The following is a 22,212-nucleotide window of genomic DNA, read 5'->3' on the forward strand; positions in this document are numbered from 1 at the left end:
TGAGGTTGAGAGGGGCTAAATGTTTTTCTCAAAGTTGGGCAGCTTATTTCTCTGCATCTTGGAGCCACACCGCCCGGGTTTAAATCTTGGCTCTCTTAATTATTAGCAGTGTGACCTCCGGTGAGTCACATGATGTCTCTGTGCCTCAGTTTCTTCATCTGTCGTGAGGATCACGTGAGCTAATGCACACAGGCCTGGCCAGCGCTCTGTGCAGTCACAGGCCATCAGTGGTGGTGTCAGGGCCATTATTATTGTCATTGTCAGCCCCCCCCCCCACACACACACACACACTGCAGGTGAACTTCCGAGCCCTGGTCTTGTCCTATTTGTTGCTGAATCACTGGGCCCAGGAAGTTTGTACTCAGGGCATGTTTTTAAACTATGAGCCGGAGTTGGAGCCCAGATCCCTCACTCCAGGCTGTGGCCTCCCGCCTCTGTCTGCATCCTCATGGAGTTACTCTGTGGGTCTGCACAGCCACACGCTAAGGGGGTTGCATGCTGCAAGTCAGGAAACTGGGCCAGAGAGGGCAAACCCGCTGAACAAAGGCACCCAGCTTTGGGTGGTGCCTAGGAGCTGTTGGGTGGGCTGGACTGGCAAGCTGAGGCTGGGGGCTGGTGGGGGGCTAAGGAAGGCAGAGCTGGTGGGTGGGGGCCTCGGGCCTCTGCAGGTGGGAAGCTGGGCCTGCTCCCCACAAGCAAGCCTGTTCCGACTTGCCTGACCAGCACCTCGCCAGGCCTCGGGCGCCCACACAGCAGCAGACCCCCCCATGGGGCCCGTGCCAGCCTCCAAGATTGCTTGGCGTCCACATGGCAGGAGGAGTGGCTGCAGACGAGGGCTTCTGTCACCTCCAACCCAAAACCGGATTTGGGGAGGGTACAGACGCTGGTGCTTGCCCCCAAGGCAGCAGGAAGGCCTGCCATGCCCACACCCCAGCCTCTCCAGCCCATGGCGCAGGCAATCCCAGCACTTCAGGAAGACCTTCGTTCCTTCACCCACTCATCCACTCTGCAGACAGTCACTGTTATGCTGTGTGGCCTTGGACAAGTCTCTTGTCCTCTCTGGCCTGTGACGTCTGCCATATGGCAGGAGGTGCCTGGTCCTCACAACTTGTCAGCCAAGGGTCTCTGGGAGGAGTGGGCGGGGGAGGGGGGGCAGGAAGCACAGGGTGGGGGCAGCCGTAGCCCCCACAGCGCAGCCAATGGCAGCTGCAACGCTGGCTCTTCCTTGGTCTCCCCGGAGAGTTCTGGAATCTTCCTCTCGCCCACGCACTGCAGAGAAAGGCTGTCCTCCCCCTCCTATTCCCTTCCTTTTCTCAGGGCCCCTGACAATCCCTCCCCACATTGAGGGGCACAAGGGGGGCTTGCTGCCCTGTGAGGTAGGGTCTCCCTTCAGTCCCTGTGACAAATGAGGAGACAGACTGGCTGGGCTTCTCCCAGGCCTGCCTGGAGGATTTCAAGGCCTCCACCATGCTGCCCTGGCTGGCCTCTCTTACTGCAACCCCAACCAGCCTGTGTCCTCAAGCTTTGGTCTCCCTCACTGTTGCCCGCCCTTTTGGGGGGCCCTGCTCAGCCGGCACCCTCACCCCAACTTTGCACTGCTATCCCCTTACCCCCAGCATAGCTCAGGCCCCTCCAGATGGCTCCCTGGCCAGGCCGCACAGGGCAGGAATCTGGGCAGCCAGCTCTCTCCTTCGTCAGCCCCCACGGCCCGTGGGAGTTTTGGGTGCTGGGTGGGGGAGTGGGAGAAGGGCCACGGGGCCCTTTGAGTGTCGGTTACATCCATCTTGCTGGGTACACTGAGGCTCAGAAAGCTGTCAGGGCAGTGTGAGGCCCCTCAGTGAGAAGCAGTGAGACTGGGTTGTCACCCCCTTGCCAAATGGTGTGGGGGGAGGCCTTGAGGTCAGCAGTCAGGCTCTGTCTGCCCTCAGGGAGCAGTCACCCATGCACCACAAGACCAGGAGGCCCCAGGAAGGTCCATTTGAGCTGAGTTTCCCTGTAGTCTAAGCTGGAGCCCAGAACTGGGAGTACATGTATACAAGGAGGGGCTTTCTCCCTTTGGGCACTAGCCAGATGGTGAGCTCCCCATCACTGGATGCATGCAAGCAGAACTGAGGCACGGGAGGAGCCATTGGAGTCCAGCTGGGACAGGAGGCCAGCCTAACAGAATCCTGGAAGTACAGGACTCTGGGATTCTGTCTTCTCTGGGATTCTGTCTTCTGGGATTTTGTCCTCTAGACAAAGCTAGAGGGAGGAGATTGGTCCGTGATGAGGTTCTGGGCCCAGGAGGCAGATTGTGCCATGGAAAGTTCTAGTGTGAAGTCAAACCATCCCAGACTTGGGACCTCATCTGCCTATCGATTGTTGTGTGTCCTCAGGGCTCAGACTCAGACCCTCTGAGCTGAGAACCCCCATTCTTTCATGTAGAGCACCCACCACCTACCACAGGCCAGTCCTTGGTGCAGGGTCCCTGCCCTGGTAGAGCTAGCGCTGTGTAGGGACAAGGCTGTGGGGAGCAGAGCAGGAGGTGGGGGGGCAGGACCTGTGCCCTCACGGAGAAAGTCACGTTCTAGTGAAGCATTGGGAGAGGCAACTAATGTTCCAGACAAGAGAACAAACCCCCAGAACAAAGGCCCTGAGGTAGGAGCAGGCCTGGCACATTCCAGGACAGCACAGAGGCCAGCTGTGGTGGGGGGAGAGGGGGTTGAAGGTGAGGACACAGGACAGGAGGGTAGATGAGCTGAGGCCAGGCTGAGGACGGGCCTGGGGACCCTCCACCCCGCAAGCAGGAGCTGACCACTTGGCAAAGGCTCCCTTCCCGCCACTGGAGCTCCCAGATGGGGAGGGCTGGGGACCTGGGGACAATGCCAGGGACAAAGGGCCTGGGCCAGGGGGCTGGGGCCTCAGGGGCTGGATTTACGGCCTCCTCTGACCCCAGCAGAGAAACCAGCCTTGTTGGGCATGGCCGGAGTCACCAGCGACCAGCCCAGGGTGGGGGATGGCCAGGATGAAAGGACCAGAGAAAGGATTAGCCGTGGCCAGAAAGGCCACGCAGGGCGTCATGGCAACCGAGAGGCCACAGAGTCCTGGGAGAATGGAGCTGTGTTAACACCCTGCGCAGCCTCCCCAGTGAGGCTGGGGGCTTGTTAACCAGCTTACCAGGCGGCCCAGCCCATTGACATGGAAATCCAGCCCTGCCATCCGTCAGCCCTGAAAAGGCCTGTGGGACCCTGAATGGAGGCAGCCCAGAAGGGGCGGTGGCATTGGGCTGGTGGGGTGGGCAGGGGCAGGGCTAGGACCAGGGTGAGCTGCCACCTTCCACAGCCCGGTGGGCGTGGCTGAGGGAATGGAGCCCGGGAGCCTCCCAGCGTGTGCATGGTCCTGGCGGGAACACCAGGCCTGAGAGGCTGGGAGTTACCACAGGCAGCAGGAACCACCTAGACAGGGATCTGTTACAGCCCGGGAGGCCTGCAGATGCAGCACTGTGGCTGGAGGCCACATGGTCCAGCGGTCATGCTGGCCTGAGCCAGACCTGAGGGCTTCAGCGTGAGACCGGGGGCCAAGTGGCCGGCTCTGTCCCGCACGGGGGAGGGGAGCCTGGACAGAGAACAGGGAGGGAGGTGGGGGTTGTGGCCACACTCCTCATCCTGAGGCTGCCTGACCCCCATGGCTATACTGTCCCCCATCCCAACTCTGCCCCTCTTTGGGAGACAGTCTCAGGCCTGGCCTAGGCCACTTGGAGCACCGTGCCCTCCTGTCACCATGGCACTCTCCCGTGCAGGGTGCACCTTCCACAGAACTCTGGTCTCCATCTCCTTAACCTCGCCCACCCACCCCACCCCAGGTACTCCAAACCCCAGGATGTCTCCTGCCCCAGGCATGTCCAGGAAATGCATTGGATTGACCTGCCACAGTGCTCAGCCCATTCCCAGAATGAGCCCTTGGGACTGGGGGTGGGGACAGCACCAGTGTGACCTTTGAGACCTGTCTGTGAAATCAGACTGTGCTTGGGACAGGACTGGGGGAGGGGGGAGACAGTGCTCCCCACCCTAGAGGAGGAGGCCCAGACTCTGCCCAGTGGGAAAGCCCCTTGTAAGCTGAGATCTGCAGAGATGCTGGGGCAGGCCTGGGTGGGGAGGGGGCCAGGCAGGTGTCTAAGCCCCTGTTGACACAGGATTACAGCCATCTGGCAGCCCCCTCCCTGCGCAGCCCCCTCCCTCCGGGCTCTGGGAGTTGGGCAGAGGCAGCTGGTACACTTGGCAGGACCTCAGTCTCCCCATCTGCAAAGTGGGACTCTGGGCTTAGGCACTAAGGGTGTGGAGAGCCAGCGGAGGTGCAATCCAAGGAAACTGAGGCTCAGTGGAGCCTGGGCAATTTCCTGCTCCTGACCCCCAGAGGTACACCCAGCCTCAACACTGCACCCTCCAGCCTTCTCCAGGATGACGTCATCTGCTAGTCCCCAGGCTCAGGCACTCACCCATGTCACAGTCCAGCAGGTCACAAGGGCCTGGGTCAGTGTGGGGGAAACCCAGTGCAGCCCTCAGGGAGCTGGCTGGGCTCCTGGGTCTACCCCCCAACCGTTGGTGTTGGGTTTCCTCAGGGCGAGGCCCCAGCTGCACACAGCTGGCTGAGGGTGGGGGGCCAGGAACTTGAGAAGGCTGTGTTCCCCAGAGCTCTGAAGAGGGGCCCTAGTGCCCATCAGAGCCTCAGACCCCCAGCTGCCATCTGGCCCTGTCTTTCCTCAGGGAAAGGGGAGGGGCCAGCCCACATTCCTCTGCATGCAGCCCCTCCACACATCTGCCTTCCCAAACCTCCTTCCTTCTAGCAGGCCCTGGGACCTCCTCCCCACCTGTACCTGCCTGCAGCAAGGGGTCCGGAAGTCAGCAGCCCCTCCCCTGCAGTGTCTGGGGACCATGCACAGAGAGGCAGCGCCCCCTCCCTCACCTGGTCTCCCTGTGGCTCTGTGTACACGTCCCAGTTCTCCCCAGCTCCAGGTCCCAAACACCCACTGTGCGCCTGGTCAGGTGGGCTCAGGGATGCCCGGAGCTGGGGCGGAGAGCAGGAGGGCCAGCTGGGGAGTGGGGGAGGGTGCCAGGACAGAGCCTGGGTCACACGGACACCCGGTCCCCATCCTGCACGCTGGGTGGCATGGAGGCCCTGGGCAAGGGGCAGACTGGGTCTTCTCCTGAACCCCCTGTGTGTGATCACAGCGGGAAGGAGGGGTCAGGGCACTCCGTCCACCAGGGGTCCCAGGGTGGGTTAGGGGGACCGTGGGTCAGAGACAAGGGAGAATGGGTCCCAGGGATTAGCGCAGATACCCAGGCTGAGGGCCAAGCTGCACTGTGCATTTTCGCTGGTCCTTGGAGCACTCTGAACGCCCTGGAGGAGGGGGTACTAGATGCCAGGGCAGGAGTCCGCCGGGCAGAGCAGAATGTGTGCTGTTTCTAAACGTCTGTGTGGGCCTGGCACTTCATTCACTCAGCCAGCATTTCCTGAGCACCTGCTGTGCGCTGGGCCCTCCTCTGGACACATGGACAGAGGGATGCAGACACGCCTGCCCTACTCTCCTGCAGTGGGAGACTCTGCCATGAAGCCCAGGGATGATGGGAGAGTGAAAAACAGGCCTGACCCAGCCTGACCCAGGCAAGTTCTTGAAGGGGACGCTTGCCAGGAGTGGGGGACAGTAGGATAAAGGCCTGGTGGCTGGAAAGCTAGAGTGTCTGAGGATTGGACAGGGGGCCAGTGTGGAGCGGCAGTCGGGGTGAGGAACGGTCACCTAGTCTGGAAGCCTCTCCACACACACCCTCTGAGTGGGGGGGACGTGATGCAGAGGCTCTGACCCTGCTGAGCACCCCCTAAACAGGTCTTCCTCCAGGGAACCCAGCGCCTGGAGCTGGCTCAGGATGGGGGCTGGCAGTAACAGCTACGGGGGCACCCCGAGGAGCTACTGAGGGCTATGAGGGCTGAGTGTGTGCAAGGAATAGACACGGACACATGGGGACCTGGGCACACACAATCACATGCTGTTTGCCTCCCGGCCCCCCAGCACACACCAGCCGCTAGGCGGATCCCCTTTCTTCCCAGCCCCTTTCTCTCGCTCCTCAGCAAAGCAGTTGCTCGAAACTAATTGAATTTTCCGCCTGGGAAGGGCCTGGGGAGTTAAGGGCGGGGTGGGGGCTGGGAAAAGCTTGTTAACAGGTCTGGCCTCCCCTGCCCCTGGCCCAGCTCCTCCTCCCTGGTGGCCTAGGAACAATGGACAGACAGACAGGACGCAGCCCCAACTCCGGGCCGGCCTGGAGTCTGAGTGCATGAGCGGGAGGCCTGGCCTTCACTCTAACCCTGCCTGCAGGCCATGAGTCCCCAGGGTGGCTGGGTGGTCCTCTGGGCCTCAGAATCCCCCCTCACGCGCCACACCGAGAATGGGCTAGGGGTGGGGGGTATCAGCATAAACCAGACTCACCCCACAGCAGAGGTGGGGAGCCGCTCCCTGAGATTTGGGACTCCAACCCACTTCCCAGACAGGAAGACTGAGGTCCAGGCAGGCCAAAAGCACGTCACCGGCCACGGGCTAGGCAGCTGAGGACTGAGCAAGGCTGGTGCTTGGTGGAGGAAGGAGAGGGTGAGGGTCCACCACTGCTTCAGGTTTACTCCCAGCATACAGCCCATCCCGGCACCAATATTTACAGTGCTGGGGGCACGCATGGGTGTGCCCGGGCATGTGTGTGCACGCCGGGGTGCTGAGAAGCAGCAGCCTGGGTACAGAGGAGGGGCCTGTAACCCTCCCTGCCAGACCCCCTTCCCCTCCCACAAGCCTCTGTCCTTTTCTGGACCCAGCCCCCTCCACAGCCCCACTTGGAGAGGAGACCCAGCGTCCCCACCCTGTTCACTAGCCCTGGGCCCCCACCATCCTCACAGGTGTGGTAAGGGTGCTGGGGCAGGGGCGCTGGCGCTCACCTCAGGACACAGGACAGCTCGTCACTCCCCTTCCTCATTAACCTGCCCCTCTGGCTGCCCTGGGGTTCTGGACCTGAGGGACCTCAGGAGACAGTGACTCCCACAGTGGCAGAGGTGACCATGATGGGACTTGAGGCCCTGGTGGGTGGGGAGAGAAATGAGAGACCTGGCATTGAAGGGAGGGCAGCGCTGGGCCCATGCTACAGATGGGGACACTGAGGCCCACAGAGGCACGCTGTGTGACCCAGGGTCATGCAGACTGGGGGCTTGGATTGGGGTTCAGACCTGAGGCTGCGTGCACTCCCTGGCCTGATTCTTCCCCCACTGGGTCTGTAATGCTGATGGGTGTTCCCCTGGAGCAGGGCACCTCAAGGTGTGACCAGTGTAGACATGGTTGGGTGCCAGGTGCAGGGTAGAAAGGGCTGGGGGAGGGCACTGGAGGACCGGGGGCCCACCCATGTCCCCACCACATCCTCTGTGATCCACCAATCCTGCCCCTTTGTATCCTGCCCCATTTGGACAGACAGATGGATGGGTGGGCATGTGAGTGGGTGGATGGATGGAGGGTGGATGGATGGATGGTGGATGGATGGATGGTGGATGGATGGATGGATGGATGGATGGAGATGGATGGATGGATGGAGGGAGGTGGATGGATGGTGGATGGATGGAGGGAGGTGGATGGATGGTGGATGGATGGAGGGAGGTGGATGGATGGTGGATGGATGGATGGTGGATGGATGGATAATGGATGGATGGACAGTGGGTGAGTAATCAGACAAATGGATGGGTGGATGGGTACACAAAAGGAGGGCTAGATGGATGGAATGACAGATGGATAGATAATGTGTGGGTGGATCGATGATCGGAGAAATGAATGGGTGATGGGTGGGTGGGCAGACGCACAGACACTTGGAAGGAGGTGGCAGGGAGAACAGTGCCCCCCAAGGGTCCACACGCTGGAGCTGTGAACAGCTTACGTGACAAAGGGACGTTGAGGATACGCTAAATGAAGAACTTCGTGCTGGAGAGGTTGTCGTGGGCCCCGTGCAGCCACAGGGTCCTGATGCGTGAGCAGGAGAGTCAGGGGAGACGTGACGACTGCAGCAAAGGTGGAGGGACAGCACTGGGGACTCTGAAGGTGGAGGCCGGAGCCACGAGCCAAGGAGCAGCTGGAAAAGCAGGAAACAGAGGCTCGCCTAGACGCTCCGGGAGCACAGCCCTGCTGACGCCTCGGTTTTAGCCTGTGCGACTGTGACTGACGCACAAAACGCTAAGATGATAATCTGTGTTGTTTGAAGTAGTTATGTTTGTGGTGATCTGTTACAGCATCAACAGGAGACTAATACAGACAGAGGACGGAGGGTAACTGGATGGATGTGTGTGTGGGGGGGAGTCAGAGGGAAAGATGGCCGCGAGGGCTCACTCCTCAGATTTGCTCTTAGATGAACCCTGGTGCCACACACTGGGTGCTAAGATCCCTGGCTGGGTGGCTAAACAAAGGTCAGGGTTTAGACACCCCAAACTGCCAAGATAACCACAAAACCACAAGTCCTGTACCAGGAAGACATGACCCAAAACACGAGCATCGGCGCTTACTGAGATGGACACAGACAGAAACATCCAGAAGACAGTCTATAGTGGGCCCTGGTCTAGGCCCCAGGGGAGCCCAGACGGCCACCAATTGCAGGGTGATGGGGCGCCCCATCTCCTTCCTCCTGTGACCCTAGCCCAGCCAGCCCCTCTGCACCTGGGAAAGGTGGCCTGCAGAGGCCACCTCCAGCTGAGCTGACACTGCAGACCCCTGTGCCTTCCTCAGCCCACCCCGACATGGCACATGTTCGCTCACCTTCACACATGCACACACATGCACACACACATGCACATGTGCGTGTCCACACAGGCCTAGCCTTGCTCTCACACGGACACCACATGGCAGCAGAGGGAGGGGCTCCGCCCTGTTCTGTTTCAAACCTGTGACCTTGGCTATGTCCTTGGCCCTCTATGGGTCTTGTCTCTCCATCTGTGGGCTGAGGGGCTTGGGCCCATTGAGAGCCAACACCTGGGGTGAGGTGGTGGCAGCAGGGTCATGGGGAAGGAAGGGTAAGGTGTGAGGGGGACATGAGGGCGTCAGAGCTGGCCATCCCGGCCCCCATGCACGTCTCTGACCACCAGGCTTCCTCCCACAGCCCCTCTGGGGAGGGACTGTAATTACCTTCTTCCTGTTCAGATCAGGAGCCGTTTCCAAAAACATATTTCGAAGGATTATTTTGCAAAGGAAATGTTTTTGAAAAAATCTCATGTCCCGTCCCAGCCTGGGGAAGTGGGAGCTGCAGTCAGAGCAGGGACAGGGGTGGGGTGACCCTGGTAGCTGGGGTGAGCTGGCACACTGGACTCACGGTCCCGAGCCCCTGTCTGGGGCAGAGAGGGAATGGGGAGGGGGGAGGCCAAGGGAATGAGAAGAAGGAGGAGCCGAGGGGGGCAAGGGTCCCCACTTCCTCCTGCCCACTCACAGCTTTGCCCTCTGCCTCCCCCAGGCCTCCCATTGTCCAGCCCAGCCCAGTCCCCAGCAGGCCTCAGGCCAGGGACTGCTTGCACCATTTTGCTGGGAGAACGGCTCCTCTGCAAACTCTCGGCCTCGCTCCCTGCCAGCCACCACTCCCACCTTCGCCTCTCCACAGGGCCCTCTCCTGTCCCTCCGCTGAAGGTGCCCAGGCTCTGCCCTGGGCCTCGGGGGACAGGCATCATCCAGCCAGGTGGACACCCGCCTGAGTCCAGCACCTCCCAATTCCCGCTCGCTTCCTTGGGTACCTTGTGTGCACTCACCTTTTGAACTTGGCCCTCGCTCGCACTCCCTGTCCCATAGAAGGCCCTCCATCACCACTGGAGTTATACACATAAGTGGCTTTTCTTTGCTTTTATTTTCTACCCTGAGAAATACGTTGCAAAATTTCCACCATCACAAAAACAGAACCTCAGTAGTAGGTGGTGGGGGTGGGGGTTGCTAGGGCCTGCAGAGCCAGTCCTGACCCTGACCATATGGACTCCAGAGCAGTCCACAACTGCCCAGATGGGTCCCCTCCAAGGCCTCGGGACCTCAGGCCAGTCCCACAGCTCTTTGGATCTTAGTCTAGATTGTCACTTCCTCCACTGTGGCCTCCCAACTGCCAGGACACAGGGAGTATTTAGTAAATGTTTGTTGAATAAATGAACGAATGAATGAACGGAGCATGTGGACCTGGACGGGGTTTTGGGGTAAAGACCCTTTAATCTTGGGAGAGATTCAAGATGGCAGAGTGGTTAAACACCGTGCCTGCTTCCTTCCATGAACACATTAAACGTGCAACCAAATTATAGACCAATCAACTTGGAGAACCATCTGACGTCTGGCTGAAGAGAAGTTTTATAACTAAGGATAGAAACAAGAAGCCACGTCCAGACTGGTAGGAGGAGTGGAGACGTGAACTGGGCTGACCCCAAACGTCTGTATGGTGGTTGAAAATAGGGCGAGATACCTTAGCCGCAGAGGTTGCCCCCAGAGGAGCCAGGGACCCCAGCCCCACACAAGGCTTCCCAGCCCAGAGTATTGGTGCCAGGAAGAAGAGCTCCCACATCTGGTTGTGAAAAACAGTGGAGATTCCAACCATCCAGGTGGGATGGAAGGCAGCGGGACACCTAGACATCCTCTTAAACAACCCACGGACAGACTCATTCGCTCGTAGGCGCTCACCTTGGGCTCCAGCAGAGAGGCAAGACTTGAGGGGCATCAGAGGCACATGGGGAGCAGACTGAGGTGTGTGGCTTTGAGGCCAGAGCTGGGGAGAGTCCCATTTTTCCCGTGTGTGGTTTTTCTTCCATGCAGCCAGCAGGTAAGCGTCATCTTGCCTGTGTTGAGCCCGCCCCCTGAGCCCGCTGCACACGCTTACGGCCACATCTGAATCTGATTTGTTTGGTGAGCTCTAGAGCTCTGCCCGGCTGATTCACTGGGAACCCACCCTACCCAACTCCCCCAAAGCCAAAGGCACTTCCTTGGCAAACAGCCAGCCCCTCCCACATTGCACTCTTTCTTGGAAAACTTTCGGAGTCCATGGGCCCCAGGTGGGCAATGACTGGCCACGGTGTGCTCTGAGACTTTTGCTGAGTAGCTTTAGGCTCAGCACCAGCACCAAATCAGAATTTACATTAACCTGATGAGCACAACTGTTCCCACTCTAGTGTCTCCCTGAGCTCCTGCCTCAACCAACTTGCATTCCACAGGAGGCTCTATCAGTGGCTGAACATTTTAGCCAGCAGGTGGCAGCAGGTCTCGGGTGTCCTGGCTTTTTGTGGGGCTACCCAAGGCCCAGTATTGGTGGCAGATGTCCTTGGTTTGCAGTGTGGCCTCTCCCAGTGCCTCCAGGGTTAGCAGAGGAAACAAAAAACCACAGACTGCTTTGTAGCTCCTACCAGATAGTCCCCAGCTGGTCACCAGTAAGTGGGTGACCTGGGCCTGTACCAGAGCCCCTCCCTAGAGGCCCCAGAACCAGCACACCTGGACGTTGGCTTCAGACACAGCAGAGCACCACCCAATTAGCCCCACAAGCAGCACACGCAAAGGACTGTCTCAACAGGTTCCAGAGCCCACTGGGGCAAATTACACTCAGTGGGGTAAGCTCCCTGCACAGCATACTGTAAGCTGTGGATGTGGTCAAACCCCACAGCCAATCAGCCTGAGTGTCAATCCCACTCACTTATGTACCAACAGCAACCAAGACTCAACTATAACAGGAGGGTACCCACAACCCACACTAAGGAAATTCCTGGAGCACATGAAGCAGGTGACCAGGAAAACTTTGCCAGGGCCCCACAGGGCATCTACTACATAAGGCCACCCGGCCGAGACTAGGAGACATAGCAGATCTACCTCATACATAGAAACAAACATAGGGAGGCAGTCAAAATGAGGAAACAAAGAAATATGTCCGAAATAAAAGAACAGGAGAAAACTCCAGAAAAAGAACTAAATGAAATAGAGGCAAGCAATCTACCAGAGACAGAGTTCAAAACACTGGTTATGAGGATACTCAATGAACTTATGATAACTTCAACAGAGAGACAGCAAGCATAAAAAAGACATAGAAACCATGTAAAGAACCAGTCTGAAGTGAAGAGTACAATAACTGAAATGAAGAATGCACTAGAAGGAATCACCAGCAAACTAGATGAAGCAGAGGATCGAATCAGCAAATTGGATGACAAAGTAGCAGAAAACACCCAATTGGAACAGCAAAAAGGAAAAAGAATTTAAAAAATGAGGAGAGGGGCCGGCCCGGTGGCTCAGGTGGTTAGAGCTCCGTGCTCCTAACTCCGAAGGCTGCCGGTTCGATTCCCACATGGGCCAGTGGGCTCTCAACCACAAGGTTGCCGGTTCAACTCCTCAAGTCCCGCAAGGGATGGTGGGCAGCGCCCCCTGCAACTAGCAACGGCAACTGGACCTGGAGCTGTGCTGTGCCCTCCACAACTAAGACTGAAAGGACAACAACTTGACTTAAGATAAATAAATAAATAATTAACTAATTAAAAAAAAAAATGAGGAGAGTTTAAGAGGCCTCTGGGACAACATCAAGCTTAACAACGTTCACATCATAGGGGTACCAGAAGGAGAAGAAAGAAAGCAAGGGATTGGGAAACTATTTGAAGAAATAATGACTGCAAACTTTCCTAACCTGGCAAAGGAAATAGACATACAAGTCCAGGAACCACAGAGAGTCTCAAACAAGATGAGCCCAAACAGCCCACACCAAGACACATTATAATTAAAATGGCAAAGGTTAAAGACAAAGAGAGAATCCTAAAAGCAGCAAGAGAAAGGCAGCTAGTAACTTATAAGGGAGCTCCCATAAGATTGTCAGATGATTTTTCAACAGAAACTTTGCAGGCCAGAAGGGATTGGCAAGAAATATTCAATGATGAAAAGCAAGGATCTCTACCCAGCAAGGCTATCATTTACAATCGAAGGACAGATAAAGAGCTTCTCAGATAAGAAAAAGCTAAAGGAATTCATTACCACCAAACCAGTATTACAAGGAGTGTTAGAGGAACTTCTTTAAGATGGGGCAGGGGGAGATCAAAATTATGAGTAATAAAATGACAATAGCTACATATCTATCAACAATTACTTTCAATGTAAATCGATTAAATGCTCTAATCAAAAGACATAGGATGGCTGAATAGATAAGAAAACAAGACCCTTACACATGCTGCCTACAAGAGACTCACTTCAGATTGAAAGATACACACACAGACAGGAAGTAAAGAAATGGAAAAAGATATTTCATGAAAATGGAAACAAACAAACAAAAAAGCTGGGGTAACAATATTTTACCAGACAAAATAGACTTTAAAACAAATGCAAAGAGACAAAGAAGGACCCAGTCTTCCCACTTCTGGGTAATTATTTGAAGAAACCCAAAAACTCTACATTGAGGGGACATGTGCATCCATATGTTCGTTGCAGCATTGTTTACGATGGCCAAGATGTGGAGGCAGCCTGGGTGTCTGTCGATGGAAGAATGGATAAAGAGGAGGTGGGACATAGATACAATGGAATAGTGCTCGGCCATGGAAGGGCATGGGTTCTTGCCACCTGGACCTGAATAGACCTGGAGGGTGTTGTGCTGAGTGGAATGTCAGAGAAAGACAGATGCAATGTGATATCACTTATATGTGGAATCTAAAGAACAAAATAAACAAACAAACAAAACAAACAGGCTCATAGATACAGAAAACATTTTGATGGTTGCCAGATGCGAGAGGTGTTGGGAATGGGTGAAAGGGGAAGGGACTAAGAAGTACAAATTGGCAGTTACACAGTAGTCATGGGGATATAACGTAAAGCATAGGAAATATAGTCAATGATATGGTAATAACTATGTATAGTGCCAGGTGGGTACTAGACTAGTCAGGGGGATCGCTTCTTAAATTACATAAATGTCTAACCACTATGCTGTACACCTGAAATTAATATAAAATAATATTGAATGTTAACTGTTATTGAAACATTTAAAAAGGGAGAAAAAAGTGAAAGGGAATAAGAGGTTCCAATTTCCAGGCATAAAACAAATAAGTCATGGGGATGTGATGTACAGCATAGGAATATAGTCAATAATACTGTGACAGCAGGTACAGTGTCAAAGGGTTGCTGGGCTTATGGTGATCTCTTCTTTAAGTACATAAGTGTTGAACAACTATTGTATGAAACATAATATTGTATGTTAACTATATTTTAATAAAAATCTTTTTTTTTTTTTTAGATTTTTATTGGGGAAGGGGAACAGGACTTTATTGGGGAACAGTGTGCACTTCCAGGACTTTTCCAAGTCAAGTTGTTGTCCTTTCAATCTTAGTTGTGGAGGGTTCTGTTCAGCTTCAAGTTGTTGTTCTTTCAGTCTTAGTTGTGGAGGGCGCAGCTCAGCTCCAGGTCTAGTTGCTGTTGTTAGTTGCAGGGGGTGCTGCCCACCATCCCTTGAGGGAGTCGAGGAGTCGAACCGGCAACCTTGTGGTTGAGAGCCCGTGCTCCAACTAACTGAGCCATTTGGCACTGGTCCATGTGGGAATCGAACCGGCAGCCTTTGGCGTTAGGAGCATGGAACTCCAACCGCCTGAGCCACGGGGCTGGCCCTTTTATAAAAATCTTTTAAAAAGAAAGAGACCTTTTAATCTCAAAAGACACCCCTCAGCTTCCACTTCTCAGAATCCTAGGCTGGGCCCTGGAGTAGGGAGGGTCAGGCTCCTTAGGCAGCCCCTCTCTGCCTCAGTTTCCCCCAACCCGTCTTTGTAGGTGTCAGCCCATCGCATCCCCACTCCCTGCTACTCCTTGTACTGGGGAAATTCCACGGGCTTGGCCAGTGCTGCTCAGAGGACAGTTCCCAAACCCCTGGGGACCCAGGGCAGGGGAAGAAGGTTGTCCTCGCCTGCTTGCCAGCTAGGGGAGTGGTGAGGGACACAGAGTGAAGAGTGCCAGGCCAGCTGTGTCCTCGCCTGCCACTCATGTGCTATGGTCCTTAGACAAGTTACCTGGCCTTTCTGAGCCTCAGTTTCCCCTCTGGGAAAATAGGAAGGCTAGGAGATAAACTCTGGATCCTCTGAGGCCCTGTGGGGCCCACTCTGGTCAGATAGGACTCCTGGAGCCCTGGGTGGTTCAGTGAGGACCCTAGCTCTACAATGACCATCTATTCAACCCCACCTTCTGTTCAGCTGCTCACCTGGCCAAACCCCAGCTCAGGCGTGCGGCCCCCCTCCCTCCTCTGGAGGCCGGCCTTGCCTGGCTGGGGCTGTCTGGAGGGAGGCTGCCTTCTAATGGGGCTCGGACTGCCTAGTCTGGGGTGTGCTCACTCGTGTGTGTGTGTGTGTGTGTGTGTGTGTGTGTGTCTCTCTCTCTCCCCCTCCCTCCCCCTGCCCGCTTTCCTGACCCTATTTCTCATGTGCCTCTATAAGCCTCCGTACATCTCTTGGTTTTTCTAGCCATCCCCTTCTCTCCGTCTCTCTCTCCCCCTCTCTGTCCCCCATCCGTGTCCCCATTCCCAGCCCCGACTCTGCCCAAGGCGCATGGTGCTCACAGCTCTGGGTTCTAGCACTCCGCCTCCACAGATGTCCTGGAACTGGTGTGAGGTTATTTTGGGAGCTGGCGGCTCCCTTGGGCCTTTCTCAATAGTCGTGGTGGGAGCATTTGAAGCCAGCGGGCGGCAGGGAGCGCGGTGCAGGGACTGGGGACAGCAATGACCTCCTGAAGTGTCCAAGGCGGGAGTGGGAGCCCGCCCAGAGGGGGCTCTAGGGTGGGGGCAGACTCATTCTCCAGGCTGCTGTCCCAGCCTTTAGGGGGAGCCTGGCGGCTCCTCATGTGGCCTAGCCCAGCCTGTCCCTTTCACTGGAGTGGCCTCAGCTCACCTCACACTGCACGCCCCACTCTGGACCTTTGTACCTCCCTTCCCCCTGCCTGGGTCATTCTTCCCCCATCTCCTGGGCTGGGTCTTTCTCAACACGAGGTCTCCGGGCAGCAGTCACCTCCCCGGAGAGCACCCTCCCTGCCCTAGTTGAGCCCCTGCCCTCTCCTCCCACCCCCTCCATCCCATAGAAACAGAAGACAAGCACAGATACAATTTAATATTTTCTAGTGACCACATTTTAAAAAGTTTTTAAAACAGGTGGAATTAATTATAATAATATACTTCATTTAACGCAATAGATCCAAAATATTATCACGTTAACACGCAATCAATATAACATTATCAATGAAATATTTTACATTCCTTTTTGCACTATGGCTTGTAAATGTAGGGTTTTTTCACACTTACGTCTCAGTTCCGACGTGCCCAGTGGCCATGTGTGGTCAGTGTTAATCAGCAGGATGTGCTGCTGCCCTAGCTCCCTTTCTTCCCAGCATGAATCACCATCGACACTATCCAGCTATTTGCTGAGCTGTTTATTTTCCGCCTCTCCTCTGCAGTACACGTTCTGTCTTGCCCCTCACAACGCACTCAGTAGGTGCTTTGTAAACATTTACGAATGAGGGATAGAAGTGGGTCTGGCTGCCCTCCCCCCCGTCATGGAAGGGTCATGGCTCCAGGTCACAGGGTAGCACTCGGAGGTCCCCTGTCAGAAGGGAGATTTGACCCCACTCCTGGTGTCCTCTGCCCCCTCTAGCCCTCACAGACTCTGGCCTGGTGTTGGGAGGGTGCTCCTGAGGACCCCACGTGCAGGCCAGGCCAGGACCCCCAGCTACTTTCCCATCTAATTGGGCTCTTCCTTCCTCAGACCCAGGCTGCTGCCGTGTCTGTTTATAAAGCCAGCGCAGCCTGTGTCCCTGGAAACTGCCAGAGCCCAGCCCCACTTGGAAAAACCATTATGGTGCCCCCTCCAGGCCAGACGCCAGCCAGCCACCTGGCCAGGCCCTGCCACAGAGGCCTCCCACTAGCTATTGTGCCTGGCTGAGGGCCTTGTGCACAGACGGCCTTTCTGACTGGCCTGTTGGGCTGGTTGAGCTTCCTCAAAGATGGCTGCCATCACAGGTCATTTGCTCAAGGGCCAAGAGGCTCCCACGGCCTCATCCAGGCCCCAGCACGCCGTCCTGTGAGGGCTACCAGGGCGCCCTGTCCATCAGCTCCGGCCCCAAAGCGGTACCACCAAGGGTTTGGAGTCTCAGGCACGTCCTTTGGACCGAGCTCCCTAGTGACCCCTGGAGGGTTGCTCACCACAGTGGCCCACCAGCAAAACAGGCCCAACAGTGGCCTCAGTGGCCCCATCAGTACAGTGGCCGGGAGCCCTCACCCAGCAGGCTGAGCACAGACGCAAGCTCACTCTGAGGAGGGCAAAGGGTGGGGCCTTTATTACCAGATGCTGACCTGCGGGGCAGAGCTGTGGGATCTGGGAAAGTGGGAAGAGTCGGGAGAAGCTCTGCCCTGTCCCCTCTGAGCCCCACCTCTGTGGGGTTAGAACAGCAGCTCCACCAGCAGCCTAGTGGACAGGCTAGTTTCATCTTCCCTTTGAGCTCTAGTTACCACACCTGTAAAACAGGAGGCGAAACAGAATGGGGGCAACAGTGCCCTCTCAGGAGGTCATGAGAACATGGGCACTAAGGCCTGGCCTGGGCTAGACCTCACGGCCAAGGTCCTACAAGGGCCTCAGAAGGGCAGCAGAGGCCAGAGCTCAATGCCCCCCGCTGCCCACGCTGTCTCCCAGCAAGCACCTTGCCTCCTGGGCCTCAGTTTCCCCACCTGTGTAATGGTTGCCTGGTGCTTTCAAACTATCCTCACTCTTTGGCCTGACCCAGAAGGCACAGCCCCAACAGTGGGGAAAAGAGTGGGCCACTGTGTGCCAAGGCTGCCAAGCACCAGCGAGAGGAGAGCTGGCCTGAGCTGTGTCCTGGGCCCGGTGCTGCTCTGCTGGTGGGGGCTGGAAGGAGCACTGGACTGGGAGCCCAGAGGCTGCACTCACGTCCTGAGGCCACCACCCCTCATCGTGGGGCTCTGGGACGGTTTCTTCTGCCTGGGCCTCAGTTTCTTCATTGCTCAAGTCGGCACAATGATGCCTGACTCCTGTAGACCATGAAAACTGTGCCGACCTCCCCAAAAGATGAGTGATCCTCCGCAGATTGCCCCGGGGACTTGTGCCCAACACCCTGGGGCCCCTGAGGTGTCAGACCCTGCCTGACCTTGATGCCCTGCCTCCTGGTGCTGGGCCCAGCCACTCTGCTCTTGCTGTGCCTCTCCCTACAGCACCCTTCCCTGCCACTTTCTAACTCCTACTCATTCTTCAAAATCTACTTTAAGTGCCGCCTCCTCCAGGAAGCTGACCCTGATAACCCCCAGGAGGCCTGCTGAGGGGCTTCTGTCCAGAGGGCAGACTTCTGGGTTCAAACAGTAGCTTTGCTACTCCCTAGCTGTGTTACCTTGGGCAAGTCACTTAACTTCTCTGAGCCCTTATATCCTTCTCTGTATCACGGAGATAACAGTTTATCCTCTTAGTATCATTGGGTGCAGTACACATAATGAGCTTAGCCAAGTGTCTGGCTGGTGAGCACCAGTAGATGGGGCAGCATTTATTTACCAGGCAACTCCGAGCACCAGTCCTATGCAGGTACCACCTGGCAAAGGAGGCCCCAGGGGTGACGATGGGCTGTGGGACCCAGGTGGCTGTTCTGCTGAGTGAAGGTTCTCACTGGAGCTGGGTGGAGACCCTGCTGCCTCCTGGATGCCTATGAATGCCAACAGCCCAGGGCAAAACCACACATCCGGGAGGCGCGGGCGGCCTGGATGGGCACGTCTGTTTGCTCCCACAGCTCCAGCTCTGGCTGGCCAGCAACGCAGGGTAGAGGCACTTTACCCCACCTACCCCGGAACCGGGAGACCCAGCTGGGGTCCCACTGGATTCCAGGAGACTGGGGTGTGCCTGCAGTGTTGAGCCAACCACTTGGGGCCTCCATGTCCCTCTCTCCATCCCCCAGCTCTGTTGGGGTCTTTTGGGCCCTTGGCACCTCGGTCACTGAGAGCTTTGGCCACTCCTAGGCTCCCACCCCATGTGGGTGAGGTTTCAAAGCCACAGTCAGGCAGCGTGAGACCACAAACCTGGCCAGGTGTGCACTCATGCCAGGTACAAGTGTCATGGTACAGGCGGAGGCCCGGAGCCTGCCTCCTCCCAGCCCAGGTGGGGCTGAGATCTCCGGGGGGGAGGGAGTAAACAGACCAGGCTCACCCCTACCCCCTCCAGGCTCCCTGGGCTACCTGCAACATAAGGCCCCATCACCCAGCCGGGCAGGCTGAGGGCGGACTGGGGACAGGACAGGGAGATGGGGAGGCAGGACTCGACTCACCTTCCTGCTGGGCCACTGTGACAAGCCCCAACCCCACTGTGTCCTCAGGTGGAGGCAGGTGCCAGGGCGCTGCAGCCTGCAGGCCCCAGGACAGTAGGCTAGGCTGGGCCATGGATGTGCCTGGCAGGCCAGCTGTCTGAGCTGGGACCTCACAGCGGGCAGGCTCCCTGGCAGCACCTCTGCTGCCCAGGGCTGCCCCTTGCAGGCCCTGCCAGCACTGCTAGTGCCCAGCAGGGAGGACAGCACCGAGAGGTGGCCCCTGCACTGCCCCCACCGTAGGGGCAGTCACAGCCACCTCCATGTCCCCTCCCGGTCTGACCATCACCTCCCCTCACCAAAAACTGGTCAGGCACTTGCCTGCACCAGCGTGTGGGAAGGGGCCGGGCAGGCACCAGGGTCACCCGTCAGGGGCCTGGGGCTGGGAACCTTGGCCGAGCACCCCTGCGGGCTGGGGGCCTCGAGACAGGAAGGGCAGCTGAGCCACACACACTCACACACACCTCGTGCACGTGTGAGCTCTCAGGTCCACACACACTGGTTCGTGTCAAACACACAGTCCCATACTCACCACACACTCACACATTCACCTGCACACATACATTCACAGGCACACTTGCACACTCACCACTCATTTGCACTCACCCGCATGATCACACAGCAGGCCTGGTGCTCCGCGTACCCACCCTGGCTCCTCGCTGGGCCAGATCCCTGGACAGGGCAGCCCAGAGGGCCCCACAACTGCCCCAGAGCTTGGGGACAGCCTGCCCGCTCCCCCAGGTCAGCCTGGCCTCCTACCTGGCTCAGCTAAGAGGAGCTGAGGGGCCAGGCCAGGAGGGCATGGGGTGTGGGAAAAGCCCTCCCCATCCCTTCTGCCCCACCCCCAGGAATGCACTGACTACAGCCCCAGCCTAATCCCAACTCAGTGCCTCTGGGGCAGCTGAGCCAGCCTGAGTGGGCAGTGAGCAGAGGCCGCAGCGGCTGGGTGGGGGACACTGTGCTCCCAGGAGGCCTCCACTCCCTCGCCTCATCTAACCAAATGGGAGGGTTTGGGTCCCTGGGAGCCTGTTGGAGACGCTGGGCTGGGACCTGGGCTACCCTTCCTGCAAGAATGGGGGAGACACTGTTTTCTGAGGTGTCTGAGGGCTCCTAAGAAATGACGTTTGAGAGCCAGATGGGGCCCTGAGGAAAAGGGGGCACTGAGCCTGTTACCCTGTTTCTTCCCCTAGTGCTTGAATGGAGGGCCTGCTGGGGTGCAGGAGGCCAGGACAAAGGGAGAAGTAGAGGCAGGGAAGGGCAGCGTGCCTGGCAGGCCGTCTGGGGGTGGGCCTCCAACACCCTCCCCAGCCCCCTGCCTATATCCCCAGGCTGCTCGGCCTGCCTGCAGAGACTGGAGAGATGGCACTGCAGGTGAGTAAGGCCTGGATTCCGGGAGAAGGGAGCAGGGCCAGGTGGAGCTCCCCAAGTCACCTGGGCTCCTTCCCAGTGGAGCTGCCCTCTCATCGGAACCCCGGCTGAGACCCCCCACCACCCGTTCACAGAAGGAATGCTGCTCGCTGGGACCTGTGGGGCTTCCACGGACCCTGGGCCTCTGTCCCCATTGTTTGCGGGCAGTTTGAAGCCTTCTGTGCAAAGGGCCTGGCCCCGGGCTGGAACCTGCTGGGCCGGGGACACTCTGACCCTGGAGAGGACAGTAAGGGACATCACCCTCCCCAGGGCACCCCTTTTTGGCTTTGGGTGGCATGAGTATCCAGCTGTCTGCTGCTCTCACAACACCATGATGTCCCCCAGGTTTGAGATCAATTTCCTGTCCGAGGAGGGGACATCGCCTTTCACATCAAGCCTCGATTCTCTACTGCCACCAGGTGGGCAACGTCTTCCAGGGTGACCGTGGGGCCAGGAGGGTGTGTCCTGCATCTTCCCGCTGGTGCTGGGGGAGCCCTTTTAGGTGATGGGGGACAAGGGAGGCAAGGGGGGTAGGAGAGACCGGGCAGGGGGGTCCTGGGGGGGAGACCTGGTGGGGTGAGGCTGGGGGGTGACCTGGAGTGAGGCAGGACTGTGGGGGGAAACCTGGAGGGGGCAAGGCCCACGGGGTCAGGGAGGCCAGGCTTGGGGTGCCTGTGGGAGCATGAGGGCCACCTGGCTGCTTCGGGGATGGGTGCTGTGAAGTAGCTGGGGTTTACTGCTTCCCTCGGCCCCGCAGGGGACGGTTACGGGGGACCAGGCTGATGCAGAAATCTCAGTGTGAGTGGGTGCAATGGGATGTCCCCACCTCCAGCCCTCAGCTGCCAGCTCCCCCCCCTCAGAGAGGATGGGGACACTCAGCTGGGGCTCAGAGCTCCCATCTGGGGTGGGCCTGCGAGATGGAGTTCCACATGGTGAGGGGACCCTCAGGCCTCCCTGGCTCTGCTTATGGGACTCAGAGGGCATGTGAGCGAGAGCAGGACCAGGGTGGGGTTCCACGCAGGCGTTAGGTCCCTGGCCTCTGCCCCCAGATGGAGGTCAGCGCGGATGCCCAGCCCTTCCACGTCCACGCCCAGGAGTACAAGGTGCTAAGTTTGCACATGGCCGCCACAGGCCGCTGGCGGCCATCATCCGTGTGCAGGTGCTGACCGACCACCGCCTGGCCCAGGTGGAGCTGGCAGGAGGGGCCTGAGCTGGGGGTAGCGCTCTTCCCCCACACGCCCTGCCTCGGGCCTTTGCTCCTTCCCCCCGGAGGGGGCTGCGGGCTTGGTCCCTCTCAGTGAGCCGGTCCACACCCCACCATCTGTGCCAGGCTGGGCTGGGGCTGAGCTGAGCGTGTCCTGGGTAGTTGCAGGGACAGGGGCTACTGAGCTGTGCGTCAAGTCCCAGGAGTGAGCCTCAGCCATCAGCCACCAGGTGTCCAGTGGAGCCCACCCTGGGGAAGCTGGGGAGAA

General features: G+C 57.6%; 1 protein-coding gene and 1 long non-coding RNA gene across 2 annotated transcripts in view; one reads left to right on the top strand and one right to left on the bottom strand.

The window, feature by feature from the left end:
- Positions 1-22,212, bottom strand: part of LOC109461360 (uncharacterized) — a 39,610-nt gene that overhangs the window by 3,203 nt on the left and 14,195 nt on the right. The window contains exons 4-5 of the long non-coding RNA XR_012489934.1: positions 7,932-8,123; positions 6,952-7,089 (exon numbers count right to left, since the gene is read on the bottom strand). This is a non-coding gene — a long non-coding RNA (uncharacterized LOC109461360). The remainder of the gene's footprint in view (positions 1-6,951; positions 7,090-7,931; positions 8,124-22,212) is intronic.
- Positions 19,089-21,961, top strand: GRIFIN (galectin-related inter-fiber protein). Its single transcript, XM_074312743.1, is given in 9 exon segments — positions 19,089-19,160; positions 20,524-20,704; positions 20,814-20,987; positions 21,093-21,155; positions 21,158-21,181; positions 21,184-21,242; positions 21,790-21,861; positions 21,864-21,936; positions 21,939-21,961. Coding segments are annotated over 9 exon segments (741 nt in total).

The sequence above is a fragment of the Rhinolophus sinicus genome, linkage group LG10 (assembly GCF_036562045.2).
Source record: "Rhinolophus sinicus isolate RSC01 linkage group LG10, ASM3656204v1, whole genome shotgun sequence".
Lineage (NCBI taxonomy): Eukaryota > Metazoa > Chordata > Mammalia > Chiroptera > Rhinolophidae > Rhinolophus > Rhinolophus sinicus.